The 22,291-nt window shown below is 39.6% G+C and overlaps 1 protein-coding gene across 1 annotated transcript in view; it reads left to right on the top strand.

The window, feature by feature from the left end:
• The window catches only part of LOC126190480 (GATOR complex protein NPRL2-like), a 103,437-nt gene that overhangs the window by 20,741 nt on the left and 60,405 nt on the right, over positions 1–22,291 (top strand). Inside the window, exons 2-3 of the mRNA XM_049931024.1 lie at positions 14,124–14,215; positions 17,101–17,257. Coding sequence (XP_049786981.1) covers positions 14,124–14,215; positions 17,101–17,257 — 249 coding nt within the window. The remainder of the gene's footprint in view (positions 1–14,123; positions 14,216–17,100; positions 17,258–22,291) is intronic.

Raw genomic sequence — 22,291 nt, 5'->3', positions numbered from 1 at the left:
GGCCAACGATGGGAATTTTCTGTTTATTATAAGTTCTCAGATTTCGCGTAACTGGAGACAAGGGAGGGGAGCCCAACTCCAAATACGTGCGAGAATTAATGAGAGTTACTGCAGAGCCAGTGTCCACTTGCATGCAAATGTCTTTATCCAGAACACGAACAGTAACAAACAACTTATTTGTTTGAGAAAGCACACAGTTAACATCCATGTCCGATGCCTCGTCCTCGTTGACAGGAACGTGAGGGGACTGACACACAGAAGCAATGTGGCCTTTTTCCCTACATGAATTACACATGGCCCAACGTTTTGGACACGCGGCCCTGTCATGCTGTACGAAACAACGTGGACAAGAAGGAAGGGCGGAACGAACCTGTTTCTGTGGTTGCTGTTTTCGCTGCGAGCGTTGTGGCCCAACGCAACGTTGTTTATGCGAGTGAACCGCCGCCACATCATCGTTCCCCTGGGAAACAGGCAAATTGTCCGTGTCGAAAGTCGACTGTACAGCGGCTACATCACACCACGCGTCTATTTGCGCGCCAGCAGCGTGAGACACTTCAAAGGATTGAGCGATGCTTAGAACTTCCGACAACGACGGGTTTGGCAGTTGTAGGGCACGTTGCCAAACTTCTTTATCAGGAGCAAGCCGTAGAATAGCATCCCTAACCATTGAAACAGCATAAGACTCATGATTAGTGTCCGTGACAAACTGACATTTCCGACTCAGACTGTGTAGTTCCGCCGTCCAAGCCCGGTAAGATTGATGGGGCTGTTTACGACACCGGTAGAACGCCACGTGGGCGGCAACGATGTGGGTGTTTTTTTGGTAATCGTTAGACAATAAGTCACACATTTCTTGGAAGGACAGAGAGGCAGGTTCCCGCAGAGGGGCTAACTGAGATAGCAGCTGATGGATCCGTGGGGAAATCCAAGATAGAAATAACGACTTACACATCGGAGCATCGACAACGCCGAAAGCCAAGAAGTGTTGCCGCAAACGCTTCTCATAATCCTCCCAGTCTTCAGTGGCCTCGTCGTAAGGAGGGAACGGAGGCGGAGAAGAGGACGACAGACGACGAGTAAGCGACGCTGACAACGCCTGAATAGCAGCCGTCAGCTGTGTTTGTTGTTTAATGAGCGCTTGCATAAGCTGTTCCATGTCTGCCCAGACACGAACGCACAATACTCCAACGCTGGAAAAAAAATATCCGACCTCGTCGCCAAAAAGTGTTATAACCTTTAATTCACTGATCAATTGCGTGGATATACAAACGTAGATACAATAGTGGGTTTCATGCTACCAACTCCGTATCTGTCACTCAACTGCCGTGCCGTGACATGCGGCCGGCGCCGTTCATAGCCAGGTGGCGCTCCCGCGCTCAGCCGAGCTGCGGAGCGCCTCTATCGCCGTGTTTGCGTACTGACGTAGCGGCACTTTTAAATCTCGTGGCACTGTCACAACAATCTGTATGGTGTGAAAAGTGACTACCGACTCTAAATTATGAAAAGTATGAAGTCAGCCACGAGTACTAAAACGAATCTGCTAAATTTCGGTTACATGACGAATCACACAAATGTAAAGGCTGTGAATTCAACTAAATACTTAAGGATTACAATATGAATAACTTAACTTGGAATGATCACATACATAAAGTTGGGGGGAAAGTGAACCAAAGACTGTAATTTATTGGTGCTTAATTTACTAACACCTAGAAATTGCTAGACTGCATGCACTATGCAAGTCCATTCTCTTTTGCAGTACTGTTGTGCGGTGTAGGCTCTGCATCAGATAGGGTTGATGGAGGACATCAGAAAAGTTTAGAGAAAGGCAGCTCATTTTGTATTGTTGTGAAATAGTGCAGAGAGAGTGGCAACCATTAAAACAAAGGCTCTTCGGTGCAACAGGATCTTCTCATGAAATTTCGATCACCAGCTTTTTCTCCAAAAGCAAAAATATTTTGTCGGCATCCACATACATAGAGAGAAATAATCATCATAATAAAATAAAATAAATTAAATCAGAGCTCACCTGAAAAGATTTAAGTGCTCATTTTTCCCACACTTTGTTAGAGGGTGGAATGGCAGAGAAATATGTTGAAGGTGGTTCAGTGAACTCTCTGCCATGCACATAATTGTGAATTGCAGACTAATTCTGTATATTTTGATGTATTTTAGTAATTAGTTTAGGAGTAAAAGAGACCACTTACCAAGCAGCAGAAACGTTGAGTTGTCAGCTGGTGCACTCACATAAGTGAGAATGAAAACTTGCCAGTTTACAGAAGAAATCCTTGTATGAGCTAAAGTACATGTACGCGCGCACGTGCTCTCTCTCTCTCTCTCTCTCTCTCTCTCTCTCTCTCCCTCCCTCCCTCTCCCCCCCTCCCCCCCCCCCCACACACACGTGCGTTTTATTAATGACTATGATTTTGGTTTCATAAGGAAAAGGAAATTTGCATTAGTATAGTGGTTTTGAAAAGAACTGAGAAATTTAAGTGTCTTGAAGGACTTTGTAATACCTGCAGTTATCGTCTACTTTCCTTAGCAAATGCTTTAGAAGTGGCTACTTTTGGAAATATCTCTTCAAAAATTATTTTAAACAGTGTGCGGAACTTAAGAACTTAGCATCTACATCATTTTCCATATACGCTTCATTTCTGGTTTGATTTACAAATGACCTAGAAAAAGTTTGTACTTTATTTCCGAGAAAATCCTTTTGCAGGTTTTACCAAGCCTCTCTTTAGCTTTGTCCAACAGTAATGATCAGAAAGGCCAAGCTCTGTAATAAATAGTTTATGGTTTTCCCTGTCAGTATCTTTAAGTACATGGTCTAAGGCAGATGCTGAAATTTTTGATACCCTATTAGCAGAATGTATCATTTGTGCCCTGCCTGGCTGGGAGCTGATATGCTTTCCAGGACACATTTAATTTGTTGGAGAAAGTGTCCATATTACCATTAGGTAAGAGGCACACTCATGGAATGATTAACTTCTTATAGATGTGTAGCTTTGTCAGTTAAGTGGCTGTCAATTCAAAATTGTTATCTACACTAATTGTGATCAGATCTTCTCTAGCTTTAAAACATGTCACTTCTGATATAAATACATGTTACCCCATACATTAAGGCAGTTCTGCCATAGCAACTTGCACATTTATATTTCAGTAGCACTGTATGCTGCATTTTATTACCTCTGCAATTGTGATTTGTAATGCAAGCCACTATGCTGTTCAAAAAGTGTAATTCAGTTTCAAACTGGTGTACTTTATTTTTAACAGACTGCACGTTTTGAGAACTATAGATAATTCCGAACAAATTTCTTCAGTGTTTGTGCACTCTAGTGTAGTACATTCTGTCTTCTGTGTACCCTTTGAAGAAATGTCTTAACTGGTTGAGATATTTTTAAAGGTGGGGAGCTTGTTGTCATGATTTATTCTAAAAAAAGTCTGCTTCTCGTACCCATAGCAACAGATTTTGACCCACTTGTGGGCTCACAGCCACCTGCTATACTGGCACTAATTAACTCCACTAACCTTCCTGTCTCCTCACGGTTCCCACTGGCACCAGTATAATGAGTGCCTGGTCAGCAGTCATCAGCGCCATCTCCAGCTTCATGTTGATTTGTCATACAGCACTGCCAATACGAGGCTGATCATGCTGCCTGAACAATTCAGTGATGCTCACATTGATGCCACCAGTTAGGGAAGGTATCTTGCTCATGTCACCACCTATTTTGTATGCCCTGTCTGTATGCAAACTGTTCCCTATCCTACCGCTACCTATCACATTTTGTGAAATCTTTACACAAGGCCCTAAACCCTCCATCACGTGATCAAGCCCAGCACTTGGCTTGAAAATGCTGGTGACCTGAGACTCCTCTCCTAACTTCCCCTGTAATTGAGGGCTTACACTTCTGCCATGACTGCTACCTAGCTGCAGTGTTTTTCTGGTATTTGTGCTTTTCCTATCCTTCCTGCTCATGAGCAAAGGCTGTGCATGTTTCCTACTCTTAAACTACCTTGGAGCTTCTCTAACCTAAACTTTGGCTGCTGGAACCTGTTGCTAGTAGGTACAACAAAACTTTTCAGACTGTGTCCTCCTGCTAGCTTTCCTATCAACTACCAGTTCCCAGCCACCCTATTTACTGCTGCCTTCCTTTATCCTCACTAGCTCTCTCATAGTTTGTTCCTAAAGTGCCCAAATGGTATAGATCTTTCCTTTCCTGCTCCTCTGTCAATCTGTTTCTGCTACAGATTTTGCATTTCCAGGAGATGGCCTCAGTGACTTCTCCAGATTTCTCTCCCACACTTTTGCCGCACACAGTTGACACACAAGACAAATAAGACAAATACACCTTTATTACAGAAAGTCATACTCTATTCTGGCAACAAACTTTATAATGCACTACCCAAATCCACAAATATTATGATAATAGACAGGGACGATGTCAAACCAAGTATGAGGCATTACTTGGCCAAGCACTGCTTGTATACAGTGAGGGAGTATCTAGGAAAACAAAATTGTAGCACCAATTAAGATTGTATTTATAAAGTATGCAGATCAATTAAACATTGTGTACTGTTACTTTTTGCTGAAAATGAAGTTTGTAGAAGTTGAATAAATGTGTATAGTAGTTAAGGAATGGTCCAATATATTTTGTACACTGTGCAGTTCTAGATTTATAGGACCAATAAATAAAATAAAAGGAAGTTACTGAATATTGTGCCTATGGGAAATAAAGAGTGTTTCAAAAAGGACTTTACAAGTTTGAAAATTCATATACATTAATTTATAGTAGCTGCAGAGGTGATTGTAGTGTCAATTTGTAGGGAAATACATCAAGTTTTGTCTTGCATAGTTCGCTAGTGCCGAATCGCACTGTAAGGAGCACTAGCGGCATTTGCGTTAAAGATGGCTGCTTGACCAGACCCAAGCACGCTAGCTGTGTGGTTTGGTTTGAAGAATTGAAGTTGGCAACAGCAGTTCAGAGTAATTTCCGTACCAAGTACACTAAAGATCCTCCTAGTAGGCCTACAGTTTATGAGTGTTATAAATGTTTTGTAGAAACAGGGTGTTTGGTAAGACATGGTAAATCATTAGGTCGTCTAAGCACATCTGACGACGTCGTTGAGCAAGTGAGACAACGTTTTGTCAACAGCCCTGTGAAATCAACCAGTGTGCATCTCGCGAACTGCAAATCCCACCTATGACTGTTCGGCGTGTGTTAAGAAACCATTTACATTTGAAACTGTACAGATTGACAATTGCACAACCAAAAAAAGACACTGATAAAATTGCTCACAAGAACTTCTGTGTAGATATATTAAATCGATTACATGAGGATGAACATTTCTTGGACAAAATCATCTTTTCTGACAAGTTGACTTTTCACTTAAGTGGCAGTGTTAACACACATAACTGTAGGATTTGAGGTAGTGAAAATCTGCATCAAACATTGCAACATGTTTGTGATAGCGCTAAACTGAACGTTTTTTGTGCATTGAGCAAGAACAAAGTGTATGGCTCCTTTGTTTTCTGAGAGAACCATTAATGGAATATTGTACCTGGATATATTACAACAATTTTTGATACCACAGATTGATGAGGATGACCAAGATTGAAATGTTTACTTCATGCAAGATGGTGCACCACCCCACTACTTGACTGATGGCCGGGATTTTCTCATTGAATGTTTTCCAGGTCAGTGGATTGGCCGTGATCCACCAATTGCATGGCCCCACGTTCCCCAGACCTGACACAACTCATTTTTTTTTTTTAAATGGGTCTTCATCCCCATGAACCATGGACCTTACCGTTGGTGGGGAGGCTTGCGTGCCTAAGCGGTACAGATGGCCGTACCGTAGCTGCAACCACAACGGAGGGGTATCTGTTGAGAGGCCAGACAAACGTGTGGTTCCTGAAGAGGGGCAGCAGCCTTTTCAGTTGTTGCAGGGGCAACAGTCTGGATGATTGACTGACCTGGCCTTGCAACATTAACCAAAACGGCCTTGCTGTGCTGGTACTGCGAACGGCTGAAAGCAAGGGGAAACTACGGCCGTAATTTTTCCCGAGGGCATGCAGCTTTACTGTATGGATAAATGATGATGGCGTCCCCTTGGGTAAAATATGCCAGAGGTAAAGTAGTCCCCCATTCGGATCTTCGGGCGGGGACTACTCAAGAGGACGTCATTATCAGGCAAAAGAAAACTGGCGTTCTACGGATCGGAGCATGGAATGTCAGATCCCTTAATCGAGCAGGTAGGTTAGAAAATTTAAAAAGGGAAATGAATAGGTTAAAGTTCGATATAGTGGGAATTAGTGAAGTTCGGTGGAAGGAGGAACAAGACTTCTGGTCAGGTGACTACAGGGTTATAAACACAAAATCAAATAGGGGTAATGCAGGAGTAGGTTTAATAATGAATAGGAAAATAGGAATGTGGGTAAGCTACTACAAACAGCATAGTGAACGCATTATTGTGGCCAAGATAGATACGAAGCCCACGCGTACTACAGTAGTACAAGTTTATATGCCAACTAGCTCTGCAGATGATGAAGAAATTGAAGAAATGTATGATGAGATAAAAGAAATTATTCAGGTAGTGAAGGGAGATGAAAATTTAATAGTCATGGGTGACTGGAATTCGAAAGTAGGAAAAGGGAGAGAAGGAAACATAGTAGGTGATATATGGATTGGGGCTAAGAAATGAAAGAGGAAGCCACCTGGTAGAGTTTTGCACAGAGCATAACTTGACCATAGCTACCACTTGGTTCAAGAATCATAAAAGAAGTTGTATACATGGAAGAATCCTGGTGATACTAGAAGGTATCAGATAGATTATATAATGGTAAGACAGAGATTTAGGAACCAGGTTTTAAATTGTAAGACATGTCCATGGGCAAATGTGGACTCTGACCACAATCTATTGGTTGTGAACTGTAGATTAAAACTGAAGAAACTGCAAAAAGGTGGGAATTTAAGGAGATGGGACCTGGATAAACTGAAAGAACCAGAGGTTGTACAGAGTTTCAGGGAGAGCAAAAGGTAACAATTGACAGGAATGGGGGAAAGAAATACAGTAGAAGAAGAATGGGTAGCTTTGAGGGATGAAGTAATGAAGGCAGCAGAGGATCAAGTAGGTAAAAAGATGAGGGCTAGTAGAACTCCTTGGGTAACAGAAAAAATATTGAACTTAACTGACGAAAGGAGAAAATATAAAAATGCAGTAAATGAAGCAGGCAAAAAGGAACACAGATGTCTCAAAAATGAGATCGACAGGAAGTGCAAAATGGCTAAGCAGGGATGAGTAGAGGACAAATGTAAGGATATAGAGGCTTTGGAGAAAAGAGAACCACTTGTATGAATATCAAGAGCTCAGATGGAAACCCAGTTCTAAGCAAAGAAGGGAAAGCAGAAAGGTGGACGGTGTATATAGAGGGTCTATACAAGGGCGATGTACTTGCGGACAATATTATGGAAATGGAAGGGGATGTAGATGAAGATGAAATGGGGGATACGATACTGTGTGAAGAGTTTGATAGAGCACTGAAAGACCTGAGTTGAAACAAGGGCCCGGGAGTAGACAACATTCCATTGGAACTACTGACGGCCTTGAGAGAGCCAGTCCTGACAAAACTCTACCATCTGGTGAGCAAGATGTATGAGACAGGTGAAACACCCTCAGACTTCAAGAAGAATATAATAATTCCAATCCCAAAGAAAGCAGGTGTTGACAGATGTGAAAATTACCGAACAATCAGTTTAATAAGTCACAGCTGCAAAATACTAACGTGAATTCTTTACAGACAAATGGAAAAACTAGTAGAAGCTGACCTCGGGGAAGATCAGTTTGGATTCCGTAGAAATAATGGAACACGTGAGGCAATAATGACCTTACAACTTACCTTAGAAGAAAGATTAAGGAAAGGCAAACCTACATTTCTAGCATTTGTAGACTCAGAGAAAGCTTTTGACAATGTTGACTGGAATACTCTCTTTCAAATTCTGAAGATGGCAGTGGTAAAATACAGGGAGCGAAAGGCTATTTACAATTTGTACAGAAACCAGATGGCATTTATAACAGTCGAGGGACATGAAAGGGAAGCAGTGGTTGAGAAGGGAGTAAGACAGGGTTGTAGCCTCTCCCCGATGTTATTCAATCTGTATATTGAGCAAGCAGTAAAGGAAACAAAAGAAAAATTCGGAGTAGGTATTAAAATCCATGGAGAAGAAATAAAAAGTTTGAGGTTCGCCGATGACATTGTAATTCTGTCAGAGACAGCAAAGGACTTGGAAGAGCAGTTGAATGGAATGGACAGTGTCTTGAAAGGAGGATATAAGATGAACATCAACAAAAGCAAAACGAGGATAATGGAATGTAGTCGAATTAAGTCGGGTGATGCTGAGGGAATTTGATTAGGAAATGAGGCACTTAAAGTAGTAAAGGAGTTTTGCTATTTGGGGAGCAAAATAACTGATGATGGTCGAAGTAGAGAGGATATAAAATGTAGACTGGCAATGACAAGGAAAGCGTTTCTGAAGAAGAGAAATTTGTTAACATCGAGTATAGATTTAAGTGTCAGGAAGTCATTTCTGAAAGTATTTATATGGCGTGTAGCCATGTATGGAAGTGAAACATGGATGATATATAGCTTAGACAAGAAGAGAATAGAAGCTTTTGAAATGTGGTGCTACAGAAGAATGCTGAAGATGAGATGGGTAGTTCACATAACTAATGAGGAAGTATTGAATAGGATTGGGGAGAAGAGAAGTTTGTGGCACAACTTGACTAGAAGAAGGGATCGGTTGGTAGGACATGTTCTGAGGCATCAAGGGATCACAAATTTAGCATTGGAGGGCAGCGTGGAGGGTAAAAATCGTAGAGGGAGACCGAGAGATGAATACACTAAGCAGATTCAGAAGGATGTGGATTGCAGTAAGTACTGGGAGATGAAGAAGCTAGCACAGGATAGGGTAGCATGGAGAGCTGCATCAAACCAGTCTCAGAACTGAAGACCACAACAACAGCAACAATCATCAAGGACGTCATGTTTGTACCTACTGTGCCGACTTCTCTACCTGAACTTAGAGCAAGAATTTACACCACCCCTGAGCAAGTTACACCTGCAATGCTACAGTGTGTTTGGGAAGAAATTGATTTTCAATGGGATATGTGCAGGATAAGTAACATAAGCGACATACAACATCTTTAGTTTAAGATTTAAAAAAAAAACTTGATTTGTTTCCCTACAAAATAATGCTAAATTCAGCTCTATATCTTTCAATAAATTTATATGAATTTTTAAAGTTGTAAAGTCTTTTTTGAAACACCCTGTGCATTTGCACAGTGCACAAAAGGGAGTTGGCTGGCATCTATGCTGGGAGATAAGGGACTGCTAGGAGAAACACCAAGGATATAACATAGAGGAAATGTGCAGGATATAATATAGAGGAAATGTGCAGGATCTAGTGATGGAAAAATGGGTTAGTTGCAGTGGAATAAGAAGGTACCAGAGATCGTATGGAACTAGTGATAGGTTTCAAGGGAAGAAGTAGGTGGAACCTGTAGTAGGGAAAAGGAAAAATGTAAGTTGCAAGTTGCAAGTTGCAGAATATGTGGATTATGAAGCAAATGTAGATGCCTACCACATTATGTCACACAGTATGCTCAACAAGTTGGTGATCTTGTTGCCCTTTGCCCATTGTCAGTGGGAGTGTATTCGTGCCAGCATATAAGTGGTTCTTGGGCATACCTATTTACAATGTTGTGCAATGTTTATGGCAAATTTGTTGAATCACACAGCTGTATACAGGTTGCTCTACTTTTGATGGGGTGGGAAATGGCAGTGATAGGATTGGAATAGGAGAATTTGAACAAATGTGAGGGACAGGCCTTGCACTGGGGCTTTCACAGGAATATGACCCATGGGGTAAGAGTTTGAGAACATGAGTGATGTATTGATGGAGAAGGGTATTATGTAGTTCTTGTGCACAATGGAATACTAATTTGGAAACAGTGAGGGATGAGAGGTTGTCAAAGCCCTTGTATAGGTTGTAATTCATTTGTTCCAGTTCTGTGTGGTGTAGTGTAATGAAGTGAGTACTTTGTAGCTGGCCAGCACACACCTGAAAAGTATTATTGGATATGTGTGAGGACAAGTCACACACAATACCTCTTCACAGTCAAAGCAGTGATGGTATTGTCTTTCTATGAATTTCCCAAGGAGGCATTCAGCATAATGTGGAAAGGAATGCTTGTCACAAAGAAGAAGTGAGAAATTCTTTAGGACTGAGAGTAGGGCATCAATCCTGAAGCCAGATCATAAAGATGTCACAGTGGATTTGAACAAATTGAAGAATTTATCATTCACAGTGGAAAAAATATTAAACTAAGCAAATTGAAAGCTATATATGGTGCTGTTAGATGTAATTTAAAATAGGAAATGAAAATAAAAACTGAGGTGAAATTTTTCATATTTGTTACTATTTTTGCTTTTCTTTATTGAAGTTAACCATGGTAATTAATAAAAAAATAAAACTTTATATAGACAACAGAAATGAAGTCTCGTTTTAACAAGAGGTATACCCTTGGCTTCCTAAACCTTTGTAGGGAACTTCTAGCTGGATTCTGCATCCCCACATCAGCAACACAACACAAAAATAGTTAAATGTGAAATATGAAGTAATAGAATAGAGGCCATGCAGATGTAACTGCAACATTCATGCCCTTAGATTAAGACAGTGTTGTGGCATGCGAAAGGGACTTTGGTCTCATAAGCAAACACAGGTCCATAATGAGAAAAGATTCATTTGCTATAGACACTGCCTGTAAGAAATAAAGCCAGAAAGTTTACATTAAGATGTAAGATTTGAGATAAAGTAGTTGGAAAGGAAATTAAAGATTTTTTTCATCAGTGAAGAAGTATATTCACAAAGCACTGACATCAAGCTTTGTAGATCTGATGAAGGATGGAAGGAAGGAAGAACACTAGATTTTAAAATTTTGTTGATCAGGAGCTTGGATTGTACAGCAGCAAATCAGAAAGTCTTTGCCACATTTTTTTTTAAAAGCCAAATTACAGCTGTAAATATGAAGTCAACATATTGTTTGTGCCAGCCTTATCTGCCCATAGCTCCATCACATAGTGCTGCTGTCAGTTTTAAAGTTGGCAGATGTGCTTCACATGTCCACGGCATTATAACAATGAGGTGTGATTTATTTTCATTGGAGCAAAGTACAAATGCCCACCAAGATCTACAGGGAAATTCAGCCCACATATGGGGAAAGCTGTCTCACTTTGATAGCTGTCAGTAATGCTGTAGTAGTGCAAGGAGTGGTGTGAGTTCAACAAAAGTCCTGAAGTCTTGCATGAAAATGAGCAGTTGCGGAGGCTACATTCATCACGACAACATTTCCAGTGTGGATGCAATGGGAAAGCAGATCAGGATGTGCACATTACAGTCATTTCCCGGGAGCTTAGCATATTGTGTGGGAGGGCTTCATTCATGGGTCCTTAGGTTACCAGAAGGTTTCATATCGATGGGTGCCTAAGTGGTTGGATGACATGATGAAAGGCAAGCAAATCATGTTTTCAATGAATCATCTGGAATGGTATTCCTAGGAGGTTGAAGGTTTCCTGAACCACATTGTTACTGACAATGAAATGTGGATACTGGATTTAATGCCAGAATTCAAGCAGCAGAGCATGGCATGGAAAATCCAGTGTTCATCCGTGACAAGAAAAAGGGGGGTGGGGGGCAGTCCAATTGTGGTTCCATAGTCAGTCGGACGAATTCCACCGCAGGGGCATCTCAGATTTAGTGCTGCAATGGGACAAATGTGTGAACCGGTGTGGGAAATATGTAGTAAAATAGTGTAAGGTACGTAGAATAGCATGAATATTTGTCATTACCTGTATGTACCTTATTTTGGCTAATAAAAAATAGGGGCAAAGACTTTCTGAGTTGCCCTCATATTGGCGGTGTCCTCGTCAAAGGAGCCATACCATCATTTGTGTTAAGTGATTTAAGGGGACCATGGAAAATCTGAATTAACGTACCCTGAAGGGAATTTGAACAACTATCCTCCAAAATAAGAGTCTGTTGTCTTACCACCATAGCACCTTGCTCAGGGGTCTGATAAAAATAAATATCTTATATGGAAAGGCCATGTTGTTCTAATAGGAACCAAACTATGATACTTGTTTATTTTGTTCCCAGTATTAAAAGATCACAGGCCAGATATAAAAAAAAAGAAAGGTGACTTATTTCGTTCCAAAACTGTCACTGTGGCATATGACCGCATTGTGGGTCAGGTCCAGCCTGTGGTACTACCAATTAAAACTATTTTTGTACCTGATGGACATCCTTTCTTCACATGTCTTTCTGTGATGTCTTTTAATATTATATTCTTCTTAGCAGGATTTGTAATTATACATTGTTATCTAACTAATATTGTTTGTGAATTTGGCACTGAAATAAATCAAGACTTGCACGGAAATATTTTTTGAGAACTTCAGCTTGTAATTATTTTAAAACATTTTGGCAGACAGAAAATATCGAGGAAACTGTCCTTCACATGCCTTCATGCAGTTCTTAGAATTTTTTTTGTATAAGGGGCGTTCAAAAAGTAACGAGCCAGAGGCATAATTACAGAAACCAGTACTTTTATGTTAGAAGTATTGACCCTGGCTGTTGAGACACTTGTCCCACTGTGACATAAGACAGTGAATGGCTGTCTCATAAAATTCCCGGGGCTGCAATGCTAACCAGTTCCACACGTTCAGCTGAACATCGTTGTCCAAGGTGAATCGTTTGCCCCTCAGAGCCTTTTTAAGGGGATCAAAAATGGAGTAATCACAGGGAGACAGGTCCAGACTGTATGGAGAGTGGCCGAGAACCTCCAATTTGAATTTCTGCCGGAGTGTCGCGACTATGTTGGCCTTATGAGGCTTTGCATCATTGTGGAGCAGAATGACCCCACGGGTGAGATTGCTTGGTTGTTTTGATTTGCTTGCTTGTTGAAGGGTGGTCAAGGTTTGCGAGTAATGCTGGGCATTCACTGTTGTCCCACACTGCAGGAAGTGAATCAGAAGGGGGCCATCTTGACAAAGAAGAACGTTAGCATAACCTTTCCTGCACTTGTGTGGATGGCCTTGGCTTTTTTTGGTGTGGTGTGATGACCCTGGATGCTTCCACTGGAGACTTTGTCGTTTCAATTCTGGTTCAAAGTGATGACCACTCGTGCCAAGAACGCATTCCCTTCCCAAGCATAGTGCTGCAGATGAGCAAGATAGTGGGCCATTCAGAATACTTCCTGTTGTGGTTGAAGAGTGTGGGGCACCCATTGGGCACACACTTTGTGCATGTGCAGTCATTCCTTCATGATGGTGTGAACATTTCTGACATTCAATCCGACCATGGCAGCTATGGCTTTCACTGACACTCGGTGGTCCTGGGTAATGAGTGCAGCCACCAGCCGGACGATGTCATCGGTAATGCAGTGTGGTGCTCCAGACCGTGCACCACCAGCTAACGACACCCATCCTTCCCTGAAGCCCTTGTGCCACACCTTGACCCTTGGAAGGGACAAGCAGTGTTCGCCGTGCACTTGTGACATTCGTCATTGAATGTCCGTTTCTCCTCCTCCTCCTCCTCCTCCTCCCATTATCAGAAAATTAACAACACCTCTTTGCTCTTGTGTTGACACCTGCATGTCACTGTTTGCAATGTGACTGGCAGCATTGGATGATTGATGCATGCTCCTGCTAGCTCTGTGTAGTCACATGACATGCACACGTGCCCTCTAGTGACGGCCTGTAAACTTCAATGCTCTGGTCAGAACCACACCTTGTTACACACGCCACAATATTACCCTCCTGTCACCGGTTTGTGCATTCCAGACTCGGGCTCATTTCTTTTTGAAAGCCCCTTATATTTAAATGAGTACACTCAAGCAATGTTTAATTATTTGAAATTTACTTGTGGTATGTCACACTAACATATTTGTTACAGTCTGTGACAAAAAATGAGAACCATTGCTTTATTTTAACTTGGCATGTGTATTTTCTGCATGGCACTGCTGATGCTTTTGATTAAACTATCTTCATAGATTTTCTTCATTGTGTATTTCAGGTCCCTGAAAATTATATTTCTAAGGACTTTTTTGATGCAGTGAGTGTCTACATAATACCAAAGGCACAACTCCAAAGGAGTACCATTACAGTGTAAGTTACAATGCAACAAAAAGGATTGCAATGTACTGGGAAATTTGTTTCTTCTATAAACAGCCATTCGGAAGATTGCACAGAAATGGTGTAGTAGTGAATAGTGGGGCAATGTACAACTAATTTCCATTAGAAATCCATGGTCTAGGTGCAAACACGGCATTAATGTACATCGGGAAATGACAAGTATCACTAACATGTAGTTCATTGAATTAGTCAGTCAATCAAACACAAAATGATGTGATGATTAAAATTCATGAGACAACAGATTCCTGGGACAGCTGAGACTGTAAATATTTAAGGCAAACTGTTATTCAGTGGTCTGATTCTTACAGATGTGCTAACACTGTTGTAATGTTGTAGAGACACAGTGTAAGAAATAACAACAACCAAGTTTTATTCTACTCCCACATGAAGAGATCCACAGTAATACTGAATGACACATAGAGCAATGCTAAGTCTCATAACTATAGAACACATCAGTAAAAAATCTCATAGGTGAGCATACAATAAGTAAGTAAACATGGCACAGCACTTACTACACCATCTTTCCAGGTTGCAAGGTGACTTCTCTAGGCCTTGCATCATGTGTCATCTGATTATGCATGCAATGTAGGGCTACAACAAACATTTCTTACTGCACAGTGCTCCAGCTCTTCTAGGTATTTTTAAGTGCACCAGTATGAATTTCATCCAGTGCTGTGGACATCTTTACATGTGCTTACTCACAAACTCCTGAATGCTATTAAACACATTGACACACACAGACTTTTGTGTATCTATTTGTCAGATTTTTGTTCAAAATTTCGCAAGATTGATTCAAAGGTCAATCCACTTGGTGTGAATGAGCTTTTGTGGCTTCTTTTTGCTGTTTTAAACAGAATTGCATCTATTTGTTAGTATAATGTAATTTTGTAGTTAAAAGAAAGTATACTCGTCAAATGAAGACAGGAGAAACATATATATGGCCCAATCACATTAATATGTGCACGAAGAGATGGGAGGTGGCAGCACTAGCAGTGGAGGCTATATAAAGCGTGTTGACAGGACACTGAAAACAGTGCAGTTGTTGTATTGTGTAAGTAGAGTGATTTATTTGCCATTCAAAGGGGCATGATCATTGGCTTTTGGGCCAAGAGTGGAAGCCTTCCCGAAACAAAATAGTTTGTCAACTGTTCATATGCTGCCATGGTTAAAGTATACCAAGCATAGAAAAATGGCATTATCCAAAACCGGTATAAGGCAACTACTGTGCACAACAGGCCATATATGACGGAAGCGAGTGACCGCTGTGGAGATGTGTGTGGGTGAATAGACACGCAACTGTTGTGCAACTGACCACCCACATGAACCAAGGGGCCACCAACAGTGTCTCCTTGACCCTTCAGTGAACATTTTTGCATATGAGCCTCTGCAGCGGGCACCTGTTTATACACCCATGCTGACTGCTGTTCATTGACAATGAAGGCTGGAATCTGCATGCCAGTACCCCAACTGGACATCCACTGGCAACTGGTGGCCTTTCCGGGTGAATTTTGTTTTATGCTCCATCAGACATATGGTCATCAGCATGTACTGCATGAAATGTCTGAAAACAAACAATCTGCAACAGTCATCGGAAGGGTCCATGCTGGAGGGCACTCCCTGGATGAAATCATCATTCTGGATGGCACAGTGAATTAACACAAGTATGTTTTTATCCTTGAGGGGCCATGTCCACCACTACATGCATTTTGTTTTTCCTCAGCATGACGGGCTCTACCAGCAGGACAATGGAAAAGTCGCACAGCTCGCAGTGTATATGTGTGGTTCGAAGAGCACCAATGTGAGTTTACTATACTCCCCTGGCCATCAAACTTGCCAGATTTAAGCCCAATTTAGAATCTGTGGAACCACCTTGATTGGGCTGTTCATGCCATGAACCTCTACAGAGAAACCTAGCACAGCCTCATTGGTAGCTTCTGGAACCTTGTTGACTCTCTTCCTGTCTGTCTTGCAGTAGCCTGTGCTACAATATGTGGTTATCCAGGCTGTCACATTAATGTGACTAGACTGTGTATAAAGGTTAAGTAAATGTGCAAGCTTTCAAAGACAGTGGCACCTTCTTCCAGCGGAAGGGTTGACGGGGAAGGAAGAGGGATGCAGGAACAGCAATCAATCTTTCTTTCTCATCCCATCTGGTAAGTCTCCCATTATATGGGGTTCTGAACAACATTTCCCAACTCTCCCCAATTTCCGTAACCTCAACAGTCCTTTTCCTTCGCCCCTCTTCCTTCTCCTTCAACCCACCTGCCCAAAGGAGGAGACACTGGATCTGAAAGATTGCACATTTGCTTAAACTTTTTATGTTTTATCCTGCAGCCACATGGTGAGTAGATTTTTTATTCATCTACTTACATCATATTTTCAAAAATTATTTTCAGTGATATGTGAATTATTTGTCAAGGTTGTCATCAGTGTGTCATCATTGATTTGCTGTTGGACTAAGTTGAGTAACTTTAATTTTTGCAAAGAAAATGGCACATCCTAATGATGACATGGAGGCAGAGATACTGTAGATTCTAACTGTGATTGTAAGATTGTGTATATTTTCTTTATGTTACGTGGCAGAGGATCACCAGCAGTACCATGTGCAAGATTCATAAATAACTATAGTCAAATGATCCCTCTTTGTAGCATTTAGCTTTTTTAACTGACTCAGTTTCTATTACAAATGATGACTCAGTTTCTTTTACAAATGAGATAAGACCTTCCTTTAAATTTTAATTAAAGGCATGCTGTTATTTATTAAACAGCTTCTTGTTTGTAGCATAGAAAGAGAATTAGCTGTAACGAAGGTAAAATGAAAACTGGAAAAAATCTCATGGCTCCATTTTTATTTCCAGTGTATTATATGATTTGAAGGTGCTTGGCTTTCCAGTTCGAATTGACAACAAAAAATATGCCAGAAATGCTTACCATTACAACTTGTGCTTTGTATGTGATGCATGGGCCCGCACTGTCCAATATGAACCTGTTGTTAAGAAGCTAGCAGATTACTTGGTAAGATGTTCTGTGATTATATTGTAGAATAGACTTGCAAATTTCTTAACAGATGTGTTTTTCTGTAATGGCTGTTAAGTTTCTTGTGCTGTTTAACATATGATCACAACTGTTGTTTCATGTATCACTTGGGCTACATTCAGTCATATATTACACACATGACCTTTCACAAATTTGCCCTCCGGCACCACTCTGCAGCAAGTTGTATCTTTTATTCCACATGATATGACATAAGTAATTGTCTTTCGTTCTTGAACATGTTTTTTAAAGATCAAAGTAGAGGACATTATTATCTAAAACATCTTTAACAGAATTTATAGTGCACACAACTTAAATATTTCATAGACTGAACTTACTAGTGAAGTGAGCACAGGAACCATCTTGTGAACAAAATTATTTTATTGTCTTTCCAGTCCCAGATGAAACAAATTATATCTTGGTTTTGGCTTCATAGAAAGTCATCAAATAATTAAGATAGCAAGTCTTAAATATCTGGGAAGATACAATAACAATTTGATTAACTTGAATATTGTAGTTTTATATTTGAAGTGGTGTGTAATGTTGAAGCATTGGGTGACAAATATGTATCAGTGGAATAGTTGAATGGAAATTGCGGTGATTAAATGCGTAGTAGAATAAACTAATACTAAAACTGTAGACTTTATTAGGAATTAAATTAGATAAAAATACTGAACTAACTGCATTACCATTTGCTGATGATAAGGTAATACTACAAGAAAGTGAAGAATGGCAGTTCATGATGTAAACAAAGTATGTACTGAATATAATCTTAAAATTACATAAGACAGAAGTTATCACCTTTCAAAGTAAATATCCAGTACAATTGAAGATTGGAAAAGCTATAAAAGCTGGAAAAAATTTGCTCATAAATATGAAGTTAAAGGTAATAGTATGTGCACTCTATATAACAAAAGAGTGAGGAATGGTGTCCAGAGTAAAAGCTCCAATTATTTGTATCATGAGAAATGCTTCAAGAAAACTTAAAATTTGCTAATTTGACTTATTGTACGGAAGTCAATTGTGCCAAGGGCCACAGTTTGTAAGAATGCTTAAGAACAGAACAAAACTTTTAACGTTACTCTGCTGCTATTTTACATGAAGACACAAGCAGTGGTTCAACACTGAATGGACTTCTTCGCAACTGGTCTCCATTAAGGACCATGTATGTAATTGTGAGAGTACACTGTATAAATAAATAATAAACTTAAGTCTTGTAACAGTGATATTTGGACATGCCAGGTGTGTGTAAATAAAATATGTGAAAGAAAGTTTGTAAATACTATGCAGAAGGATGAAGTGATCAAAATGCTGCAAAAGGATATCAAATTATTAAAAATAAGATATGCTGTTCTTCAAGGTTAATATGCAGTGTTGAAAAGTGCCAGTGTAGTGACAGTGAATGAAGGTTTATGTATGATATATATCCAGTGACAACACTATTAATAAAGACATGGAAGAGGATGGTCAAGAGGAAAATAAATCTCAGGTGTGGATTATGATCAGTGCAAATATGTGGTGATAAAATTAGCAATAAAGTGCCAGATGTTGTTAAACCAGGATCAACATTTTAGATATTGTGGCAGATGTATATAAAGAGAGTGCTGATTCTCAAAAAGATGTTGTTGTAACTAACAATATGAAACTAGCATGATGAGTTCACGAACTGATACATTTCGACATTTAAGCTTGATATAGTTATCAAGAGCATATACACAGTCCATAGAGCAAACCAGCAGAATAATCCTCAATGAGCAGTCTGAGCACAGTACGATGAGCCAAGACAGAATGAAGAGGTGCAGCTGGCAGCAATCATATAAATTGGTGGTGGCGCTCAAGCTAGTTGCAGGTGGTGCTAGAAAGGTGCCTGCACAGATGTCCTGCATGGCGAATCTGGTGTGGTGCTTCTCTCTGTGTCCGACCCCTGCAGCATTCAAGGTAGAAAACAGACAGAGCTGTAACTGTGATTGGCCGGTGATGGTAGTATCAGTGGGTCAAGTTTACTGCCGAAGGAGATGGTAGCCCCATGGGTTATCACAGACACACTTGTTATCGTAGCAGGAGCAAAACAATGTATGATCAAAAACAAAGTATGATCTGATGAAGCCAGCTCACTTATTAAAGAGTTGCTCATTTCACAGTAGCTACTACAGTTTACAAACATAATACTGATGACTCTGTCTGTGAAACGACTTTGTGTTGTGTTAATACAGAGATCTGTCATACCAACCAGAAACTGAAGAACTGGTGTATGAAATTTATAAATGTAACACTATTATAAAAAGGAAAATTGCCACTCACCATATAGCAGAGATGCCGAGTTGCAAATAGTCACAACAAAAAGACTGTCACAAATACATAAACCTTTCACGATTGCAGTCTCAAGCAGCTGGAAACTACTGAGTGTAGTTTCAGTTACCTGAGACTGCAGTCGTGTGTGTGTGTGTGTGTGTGTGTGTGTGTGTGTGTGTGTGTGTGTGTGTGGTGAGTGGCAATTTTTTATTGTTACATTCCATCCTGAATTTTCCATTGTTAAATTTAGAAATGTCACAGTTCCAGACACTCGACGTTATGGAAGGAATTATTTTACAAGGTGTGGGCTGCGTCTAATTCAGTGTGATAAGAAACGTGCAGCAGGCATAAACAGTGCAGCTCAGGTATTAAACTACAGTAGCGATGAAAAGGATAGAATATGAAGTTATAAAATACAACCAAAGCAATCTATAATGAAGCAAATGTTGCTGCATAGTTGAACTGCAAGTGGAAGCACTTCAGCAAATATAGTGACTCAGAACAGTTAAACTGAAGATGAGTAATGCAGTAGACATAATCAAGAAAATTATAAACATCTATTAAAGGCCTATAACCATAATGTCCAGTCCCTATATAATGAAACAAATATATTGAATATGTTAAAAGTAAATGAAGTGGAAGGTGAATGGCAAGGTTTTATGCCATCCAGACACAGGCTCTCTCCAGACCGAAATAGAATCAGTCTCCTAAACTTTACTTTGGGTGTTCTCCTATAGCACTCAGTAACTGCTGTGAAGGAGTAACCATTTACTATATAAATAATAAAAAGTCAATAGCTTCACTAACATCACTTCACTTAGTGTTCACAAGAACTTTGAGATTGCAGTAGTTAAAAGTCTCAAAAAGAAAATAGTTGCAGCTGTGTACTGTTCCTTACCAGGAAACTCTGAAATGTTCTTGGAAAATATGGAGGGATTCTTGTAATGAAGTGTCGTGCAGTAATTTCTGGTGATAATAAACATTTCATCACTGAAAATGAACACAAGTGCATATTATTAGATCTAATAAGATGTCCCTACAGGAAAAACTTCAGCAGTCTTAGATCAAATAATTATTAACAATTCTAGGTTTGCTGCATCAGTAAACATATGCAATCCAGTATTTAATGATCACAAGTTCCTGATCGTCAGAATGGATATTGAACAAACCGAATCTGAAAGTACAAGGCAAAAAGTGAAATGATGGTTCTTTATGGGGGTATCATAAAGGACTTCAATTAATTTATTAATTAATGAACTTTGGTCAGGTGTCTATCAGACTGTGTGGAAGATAAGTTTGCCACTTCTTTTTTTAAATACTCTAGTACTGCATTATGTGTCAGCTTTCTCCTTACACCCAGAAATTATTAGTAAGGGAAACGAGATAACTGAAAAAATAAAGGAATTAAGAATGAATGAATTAGGAATAATGCATGAAATGATTAAGAAATATCTCCTCCAATAAATGATAATGAAGCTAGAAGTTAAACCAATAAAACAATGTATAATGATAACTAAATCTCTAATGCAACAAATAAAGTAAGAGCTATGTGGGACCTTATCAGAATGGAACCAGAGAGTTATAAAAAATAAGTGAAAACAATGGCCTGACATACAATAAGAATAACGTTGTTAATCCAGTAGAAACAGTAAACATCTTGAACAATAAATTTACTAGAATTGCTGCTGATTTGGGGAAAAAAATCACTAAAAACATGCAACCAACCAGAAATAACTCCCAGTCTTACAACAATTTGACTTTTATTACCAATTAGTGCACCCAGCAATGGTTTGCAAGTGCTAAACATGTATGGGAACCCCCTCTCTTCCATACATCTCCTCATCCCCCCATCTCTCTGTGCATAACCTCTTTCCCCTTCTTTCTATTCATCTCCACCTCCACCCTCTCTATGTCCATTTCCATCTGAATGTTCAGTAGAGTATCATGTAAAAATGTGAAATAAATCTGTCAATATCTTTCCAAGATTTTTGGTAACAATGTTTTATAAAAAAAAACTGTCAAAATGATTTTTTTTGTTATTTTGTAAACATGACAGCAGGACTGTCAAACTGAAAGTAGTTTTTTTTCTTTTTCATTCCAAAAATACCATTACTGTCCACAATTACAAATGTAGCACAAAACAAGATAAAGTAAAATAAAATCGACTGAATTGGTCAAGTCATTCTCGGGTGATGATCTTTCATACACATGACAACTGATTTTTTTAATGTATGTAGATGTAAGGAGAGAAGAAATTGTAAAGCTGTCAAGCAACCTAGCCTGTTTACAAATAAATGTTTGCCATAGCTAATTGAATCTTCTATCCATCTTTGTACTAGCTTACTCCAGTCAGGATTTTTTTTTTCCAGAATTACTAAAAATATGCAAAACTGTACCGTTTTACATATTGGAAGAGAAAGATAATGTGTGTAATTGTTTTCCAATTACTTTGACCTTCAGTTTTTCATAGGTATTATGGTATATTATCGACAATAGATTGACAAACTTACATAAAAAAATATTCTAGCTTGCTTACAGTGTGGCTTCAGAATCCAGAAATCAGCAGACACTGCTGTATACAACTGTATGTACAATGTTTTAAAATCTACAGATGTTAAAATGCAAGTAACAGGAATATTCTTAGACCTAACGAAAAAAGTTTGACATCGTCAACCACATCTTTAGTGATACAGATGTAAATCTGCACAGATTTAAAGCAATATG

This window comes from Schistocerca cancellata, chromosome 1 (assembly GCF_023864275.1).
Source record: "Schistocerca cancellata isolate TAMUIC-IGC-003103 chromosome 1, iqSchCanc2.1, whole genome shotgun sequence".
Classification (NCBI taxonomy): Eukaryota; Metazoa; Arthropoda; class Insecta; order Orthoptera; family Acrididae; genus Schistocerca; species Schistocerca cancellata.
The sequence above is the reverse complement of the archived record's forward strand: the minus strand, read 5'-3'. Positions and strand labels throughout refer to the sequence as shown.